The following is an 8,692-nucleotide window of genomic DNA, read 5'->3' on the forward strand; positions in this document are numbered from 1 at the left end:
TTATTCTAACTGACTTCTTCTCTCTATCTGACAGGGTCTCTTCCCTGTCTGTTCATTCTTCTTCAAACACACACACACACACACACACACACACACACACACAGTATGTTCATGCAGAATAGTGACAAATATCTGCCCTGAGACTGATAAAGTCTTCAAGCAGAGTGAAACCCCACACCAACTCGGCTGACATTGATTTTAATGATCTCTCTCCATCTCTACACGCGCGCACACACACACACACACACACACACACACACACACACACACACACACACACACACACACTCTCTCTCTCTCTGACTCTAATTCAGGTGAGAGGTGGGTGAATGGAGACTCAGGCCTTGAGCTGTCAGATTAGCAGACTTAAAGGCAAGGTGGTAGCATGACAGTGTTGAGCATCATGAAAAGTTGATGACACAATTCTGCAATGTTACATAATAGCCAGAGGATAGAGAACTGGCTTTATGAATGATTTAGACTAGCAGCATCTGTGACTTTGAATAGAAATAAAATAGAAAATAGAAATGCCGGCTCTACTTGTGTATGGATGATGACTGCTCTTTGAAGAGTCTTGTCTCTTAGCTGGCTGTTTAGCTCAAATGGCACTTCATGTTTTGATTGACAGCAGCTTAAGGTAGCATTTTCTCTTAAGCAGAATTAGCTTTTGACTGAAACTAAAAGAAGAGAATCAGCAGCTTTTCCGGGCTAATCACATCCTGTAGGAATCCCCAGTGGAAGCTGTTTGCAGGAAGTCCACGTTGCCTTTTTAGTAAAGACTATGCACCATACAGTACTTTGCAGTATCCCTGCCATCCGAACTTTGCCAGATAATGGTTTTAGGATCAGCCTTGTGACTGTGTTTGATGTAGAAGTATCAGGGGTAATGGAAACTTCAAAGAGATAGCTGGCTACTTTGATTCAGTGGCATCTCAATTTACTTCATTGACTTAATGCTTGTGCTCGCTGTAAGTTTTTTTTCTATCACAAAGATTCCAGAGCTTGCATTTGAAGGCCATCTGAGAAAACGAGAGTGAACGAAAATGTGCTCGTGCTTCGCCACAGGATTTATTGTGAATCAAAAAAAATGCATAGCAGCCCAAGGCATCAACATCAAAAACACCACACAGAGACATACATACATCATACGTAACCGCACACATAAATATATATATACACAATACATGCAGACACAAATTCACTATCTCCTTCTCGTTTCCTCCGCAGCTCCTGGGCATGGCGTTCTCCATGACGCTGTTCCACCACATCCACAGAACGGGAAAGAAGTACGACGCTTAGCCTTGAGGGGAGGCACCCAGCGGAGAGGAGCCCCACTGCCTGATGGGATAAGACTCTGATTTAAACACCCCTGCTTCCCCCACCCCACCCACACATCACTTTACAACCTCTTTAAAGCATCCTTTGCCCCCCCCCACCCCCACCCCTCTTCCCAGATCTTTTGTACAGATTCCAGCTGTGTCCCCGCTCTCTTCTTCTCTCCCCTTTCACCATTCATTTTGCCAAAGAGTAACACAACTGGAAGAGAAAGGACACCTACTTTTGGCAAGGAAGAGAATCCCATTGGTTGTCACTCCTCTTGAGTACATTTCTATTTTATTTTATTTTATATATTTTTTGCTTGGACTAACATTTTGCTGGAAAGAAGGACAGACTTTGAGACAATGAAGACTTTACTAATGCCCACACACCCCACTGAGAGGCAAAGAGAACATATGAAACTGATGATACCCTCCACCCCTTGTGGAGTTTTTTTTTCTTTTTTTCTTCATGTTGATTAAAGTCAAGCCCCCTTTTCACTTGTAAATGAAAAAAGTTCCAACATGGCATGCTAGTTTTCTACTTTACAGATTTAACTTTGTCGTCGAAATGTCAAACGTCTTCATTTTGTCTTGTTTTTTTTTGTAAGTATGTCATTGATGCTCCTGTGAACACAAGTGTGAAACAGATCGGTGCAATGAGCTCTCAGACATGCAGTGTGTTTGTATGTGTGTGTGTGTGTGTGTGTGGGGGCGGTTTGGATTTGACGTGACGTTGCTGCAGAGGGGCACAGACATGTCGGGGTGCTGTTAAATGTAATCTATGATTCATATGTTTTTCATTCGGCTATAGAGCTTTGGGTAGAATGAGCGTGTTGTAGGAACGTCATGTGAGCATGAGGAATCATCAGTGGATTTATTTCATACCAAATTCTGCAGTATCCTCTGAATAATAAATTGTAATGCACAAATCTGTCAGTGAACACACAGACACACACACACTTTGTACTGCCACACAGCAGCAGTATTCCCATTGGCTGTGAGACAATACAAATGGTGTAAAATGGGCTGTTTATTAGGGCCCCGCCAGGACTGTCGAGTGAAGAGATCTGGGTGATGAAGGTACCCCTTCGAGAATACATACTGAATTTTTTGTGCGCGCGTGTGTGTGCGCAACATTCGTTTGGGGTGTTTTATCAGATTGTCCAAGGTGCAGAGGAAAAAAATCAGGCCATAGAAACACACAGAAGCAAGGGCACAGTGGGCTGAAAACAGCAGACATGTTGTCTCTGTGCTGCCATCAAATGCGTCAGTGGAAGCGGCGAGAGACTTTCTCTTCTATATTCTTGAGATTTCATCCATTTGCTCTGCCCTCCTCATTCTTCCTTTCTCCGACTGTCAGCCCCCTCTTCCATTTCTTTTTTTTTTCACTCCAATTTTCCTTCCCACATGTCAGAAAGCAATGAGCTTCACACTCCATACGTACACATAATACCTCTGCTGACATTCCTGTTCATCACAAGGTTACACCTCAGGTCTGCAACTTTACCCATTTTACTTACACTTCCTTTTCTAGCAGCCTCAGAGGAGGGGGCGCAGGCAGATCAAAGCTGAGACAGAAAGGTATGGCAACATGCCCTGTAGGACATGTCTGTTTACCACTGATTTCTTGCAAGAGGCCTGAGCACAAGCCTGCCTCCTTAAAACTGAAAATACTCTTAAAGCTGTGGCGACTTCAAGAAAATGCCCTCCAGTGTGTGCACCCTAGGCTTCAAAATGCCTGTGAGTATATGAGAGGCAGTGGGGTAAAGGACTAGCTTAATGTTAAACGATCTGCTTGGGCCATCATGTATGACAACAACATACTCACTAAAGTAAATGCTGAGGTTTGAGAACATGGCTACAACATTTCAACAATGTCCAACTTGGACAAGACACAAGCGAGCAGACAGGTTGTAAACAATACAACAGTTTAACCAGATTAGCTACCACTTCATTCACAAAACAGAAAGTCTCAATATCAGTAGTAATCCATCATCGCGCACACGTGGACTGTTCACTGTTGTTTTCTCTTCCAAATAACTGTGGCTACTCTGGGAGTTTGTTTAATGATGACTGACTGCTAATGTTCCATAGGATGATAATCAGAATTGACATGTTGCTTGTGAGACTGTGTCCAGTGACTTATCTAAATGATGTGACAGCGTCCTTTTCAGTTGACACAAGCGTGACTGCGAGAAGCTGTTGGCATCTTTCACAATGGTTGAAGAAATATGCAAATGCATTCATAGAAGTGTTTTCAATTAATCTGGCTGATTAGACCTGTCCATTGTGGGAAATTTCACACTCAGAATTCAGATTGAGGAAATGTGGGACAGTGAAAATAGTGCACTATATAGCAAATGGAGATTTTGGAAACAGCCAATTTTTCTGACAGGAAGACATCTCCCTTTTTTTTCCTTCTACAACCAAAAAAACAGCCATCAGTGGGTACAAGAGCAGACATATTTCAATTGGTGAAAAAGCAGACATCTTTTTATAAATGTTTTCATTTTCCCAGATCTCAGCAAATAACTTGCAGTACTATTAGTGATAGGGATGATGGCTAAATCCACAAAAATAAGACCATGAACTAGAATTAGCCTTTAATAGGAGAACACAGGTGATCGTTTGTTTGCAGCTGTTGGAAACCGAGTAGAGAAATAATTGGGACCAGAAGTGGCTGTTTTCTAAATAGTATCCAAGGTAATCGGTGACAGGAGAGCTTGTTGCTTTGGAAGAAGCCTTGGAACTCAGACACTGTGCATTGCTGCTACATGGGCAAACAAATGACACAGCAAGGAAATTAAAAATGACCCACCAAGATTCACTCATTAGACATTTTTCCAGTCAGGCAGCCTGTTTGCCTCTGAGTACCCCCTAAAGTCATCCTTTTTTATCAGTTTTATAATGACTTAATCTGAGTGATACCTTTTTAGGACGAGCAGGGTTCGTGCATCAGGAAGCAACAGATTTGGGCTATGATGTGCGGCGACCCTGCTGGCTGTGATTCACTGCCTGCCCCCCATATGCTCCAACTCTTCTTGTTGTGTCCACGGGGGGAACATGACAGCTGCTGATGTACAGCGCAGGCACGAGTGGTCACATCTCCTCTGCTTGGCTGCCTCCACAAACTCTCCACACATCCTTTATTTACTTCCTCGCTCTGCAGACACCCGGCACTACATATACAGTAGCTGGCAGGACTGAAGAAATACAGCTGGGCTCTTGGGATGCCTCGAAGCAGATGTGAGGTATATTCTGCACCCGGGAGGGGTTGTAGGGGAAATGGCTGTAACCGTTCTGTAAATCAGACTGCATTGTAACCTTACTGCAGGCAAGAAGTTCAGAAGAAACCCAAGATAAATATTTAGTTGTGTTGCTTTGTCTTGCATTGGGGGGGGAGTGTTTGAACGCAGATGTCACTGAAAATGTGACAATGGCAGAAATAAAACAAATCCAGTGTCTGCCTCCAAATCTGACGTCAAATTTCAGAGAGCCAGCCTGCAAACCGTGGAAGTCTTTGCCCCTGACTGATCTGCCGGTGCTGACATTCAGACATTTTCTGCTCCGTGTGAACTCCTTTTCAACTCTGCCACTAGTTTTCATGGTTTTGTTAGAGAAAATGTCGCTACATGTTTCTTAGAATGCAGGGATGAATGCCATTTTAACAAGAGCTGTTTAATGATGTTATTTTTGTACATTGGTTGTCGCTGTTTTAATGTTTGTTTTTATACGATATACTGGTGTTTCGCTTGTTGTAGGCTGCTTTTACTGGCTTTTTTTTTTTCCACCATTCGTGACACAGGCTCATATTCACTCATTGTAAGAATGTTACATTAAGCATTTGTTTTTCAGGAATAGTCTTTGTGATGTCCCTCTACAAGGTGCAAAAATGCCTTTCTGTCTTAACATTGCTACGGGCAGTTAAAGCAATTAAGTCAGAATTGATAGAAAGAGGAAATCTGTCATATAGCATCGGGTGAAGCCCACAAAAGACATACCGCACGCTTGTCGTCGTGCTTCTCTGTATTAGGACCTAGTTTAATTAAATTAGGACGTGCTGGTATAATCTGCAGTATGTCATTTAAAACTGCCAGTGTAAGGCCCCATTATGTATTTGTAGAGCATGATCTATTAGACGACAATGCACAACACAGAGCTCATGTCACCACAGTGTATCAGCCCTGTACGTTAGCCCCGGATGTAAATATGCTAATTTTTACAACTGATGTAACTTACTGTCATACTTTACGTCCGCCACTTGCAATCAGTTTAATTGCCATTTTCTAGTTCTGAATTGCCTAACAACCCATGCTCTTCCACCTCTATGTTATCCATTTAGTCACTTTTGATTGGTTGTTTTTCTGCCTCTGGTTTCTTCTTTTAAAGTACAGGAGCAGTGTAAATTTGATGTAAATTTGTGTTTTTGTCAGTATGGTTTTCATATTTTATTTGACTGCATTTGCATCTTGTTCTAAGATACATTTTCCGTATGTTTTTTCTTTTATATATATATATACATAAAGTATTCCCTCTTATCCATGGAAGCACTACCAGTAAGCCACAGAGATGGTAAAGGAAGAACGCACATGCAGTAATTTGGTTTTGTCTGCTGTGAAGAATTTTGAGACATAGAAACAGATTTTTATTTTCTTTTTATTTGCCACCTTTGACATATTATTTCTGTAATCTCCTCCTAATCCTTCCCCCGTGCTAAAGCTCAATATCTGAGCAGTGGAAATGTATGCTCTAGAAATGGTGTGTTTGATGTTGTGTTCTGCCGGGTGATACCTGCCAGCCTTGTCCTGTGGAGTTTTCTGCTACATGTGAAAGCACTCTGAATATCTATACTAGGTGGTGCACTACCTTCTCTTTATTCTCTAAATCAACTATTTTTTAAATAAAGGAAAGAGTGTCACAAAATTCCACGAAACCGTACGCTCATTGCCTTTCATGTTTAATGACTCGATGCTCCTGATGTATTCACTTTTTATGTCACTGTCAATTATGTAGGCAGCATTTAAACAGTGTTTGATGTTTTGGGGTTGGAAGACAGGACTTGGCAGGAAGAGCAAAGTAGAGCGGTGTCACAGCAGATCCCATGGTGCATTGAATGAAAGAGAGTGGCATTGCCGTCTTAAAATGGCCTCTTTTTAAAAAAATAACAAAACCTGAGGGACTGTTGTCCAAAAGACGCTGAGATGAGCTAATGGTAGTCAGGCAGTTAGGCAGACGTTTTTTTTTTTTTTTTTTTTTGTTTTTTTTTTCTAAAAGAACAAAAGGGAGATGATGAAAGTGGGAACCATGGCCAATTTGTCTTGTGTTTCTACAGCATGGAGTGAGCAGAAGAGTATTTTTGTATGGAGCTTTATCCCTTTTTAAACCTAATTGTTATCCGGCCCGTGTGTGATAGTGAGTGGAGTTTACTGTGCCATTCCATCCTGGCTTTTTGTTTTACATCACTGTTCCTTCTATGCAAAATATGACCTATTTTAGCCTTTGTACAGATTATTTTGTATGAGTAACATGTACTGAAATAAAGTGAACAGAATCAACCCTGGATACTTTTTCTACCCTAATTGTTATTGCAGCATTTCACGTTGTTTTCCCCTCATCCTCAGCAGAGCTCATTTCATTAACCTGAATTGGGAGGATTTTCTTTTTTTGAGACTGTTTAGTTTGTCTCCACGCAGCATTATTCGGCTTGTTAACCTGCGTTGCAGCTGATATGCAGATTGTATCTGCTACTATATATTCCCAATCTGTCGTGTTTCCCAAAGTAAACCCGCTATCTTTTTAACTGCACAGCACTGAGGCTTTTCGATCTTTGTCAAGCTGTTTTGACATGACTTCACATGCAAATACAGCATGACTAATACTGCTTTGGGCTTTCTGTAGCATTACACAATTGGTTAAAACTTCAGTTAGTTTAAAGCATCTATGTCCTGTCTGAAGGACGCTAGAAATCAGTTTACTTCTATAACATTAACATTTACAATTGCATTTGAAAGGTCCAGTGTGTTACATTTAGCAGGCTTTATTGGCAGCAATGGAATAGGTTTTTATTGGTGTATAATCACCTGACAATAAGAATCGTTGTGTTTTCGTTACCTTAGAATGAGCCGTTGTTATCTACATGTAGGCCGCTATGTTGAACCGCCGTGTTTCTACACTAGCGGACAAACACTTGCTGTCGCTGGGGCCTTTTGCATTTTTCCCCGCCACTGTTATTTCTCCGACCTACACACTTCACGGCCTGGTTCTCATTCCCAGATTGCAATCTGCAACTTCACCACTAGATGCCACTAAATCCTACACACTGGACCTTTCAGTCGAATCAATTCACACTACCTGGTGTTAGCTAGTTAGCTACAGCATCAAACTTATGTTGCATTGAAATCGATGGGAAGATTGAAACCACTCTCATGTCTGTATGATGAATATGAAGCTACAGCTAGCAGCCGCTAACTGTACCAGCACCACAACATGTTATATTTAGTTTTTTAATCTGTGCAAAAACAAAAGGGTAAAAAAATGTCACATGATGGTTTTACAGGGCTGACAGTAGCCTAATATTTAATGACATTAGTCAGGCAATAGCTTTTTATATCATTTTGTGAAACAAGCTCATTCACTATTATGAAACGCATTGCTATGAAACACAAAACTCATACTCTAGGTTGAATTATATAAGCAAGATGTTGCATGAATAGGAAGGGTAAATTCCAATTATGTGTCTGTGGGACAAAAGAAAGTTGTATATTATCTACAAAACAGACATCAACCTCATTAAGTCTTCATGCACCTCTGGCAAGGCACTGAGGTACCTGAGGGACCTCGTGTCCTTCTGTCACTCCACTGGAGACACTTACACTTGATACTTGATATAATGATGAAAAAAAAACCCCAACCTTGTGATTAAGTATTCACATACAGTATTCCCATCGTCAAGGACAGTTCAGACTACATTTCTGAATCATAAGCTACAGTTAGAAGATAGAGCTAGGGAGCCAGTAGGGGATCTTTTATATATTCACATAAAATCAGTTATGTGATTTATTATTTTCTTTCTTTACTCTATCCTCAGATAATCCCTCTATCACTCGGGTAGATGATGCATTTTGCCAGACGACTATCAATTGAGTTTTCCATCTTAATCTCATTACAGAATAGGTGGCCTGACATTTTGCCTTTTGATTCATGTGAGTGTTATTTGGCTGAAATTCAGCAGATTCACTCTCAAGCACAAATGGACACAGCACAGCGGAAACATCAGAGCAAACTGCTTGATGTAACTGATTTAACTACATTACATGTCCTTCCTCACAAAGATGTCATTGTCCAGCCTTTGTCAACTGTCATTCAGCTCAATT

General features: G+C 41.1%; 1 protein-coding gene across 3 annotated transcripts in view; it reads left to right on the top strand.

The window, feature by feature from the left end:
• The window catches only part of tspan9a (tetraspanin 9a), a 159,506-nt gene extending 152,632 nt beyond the window's left edge, over positions 1-6,874 (top strand). For all 3 annotated transcript variants that reach the window (XM_051381503.1, XM_051381504.1, XM_051381502.1), the window contains one exon: positions 1,228-6,874. In XM_051381503.1, coding sequence (XP_051237463.1) covers positions 1,228-1,299 — 72 coding nt within the window. In that variant the 3' untranslated portion in view covers positions 1,300-6,874. The remainder of the gene's footprint in view (positions 1-1,227) is intronic.
• Positions 6,875-8,692: the final 1,818 nt, after the last annotated feature.

The sequence above is a fragment of the Dicentrarchus labrax genome, unplaced genomic scaffold, assembly GCF_905237075.1.
Source record: "Dicentrarchus labrax unplaced genomic scaffold, dlabrax2021, whole genome shotgun sequence".
Taxonomy (NCBI): Eukaryota; Metazoa; Chordata; class Actinopteri; family Moronidae; genus Dicentrarchus; species Dicentrarchus labrax.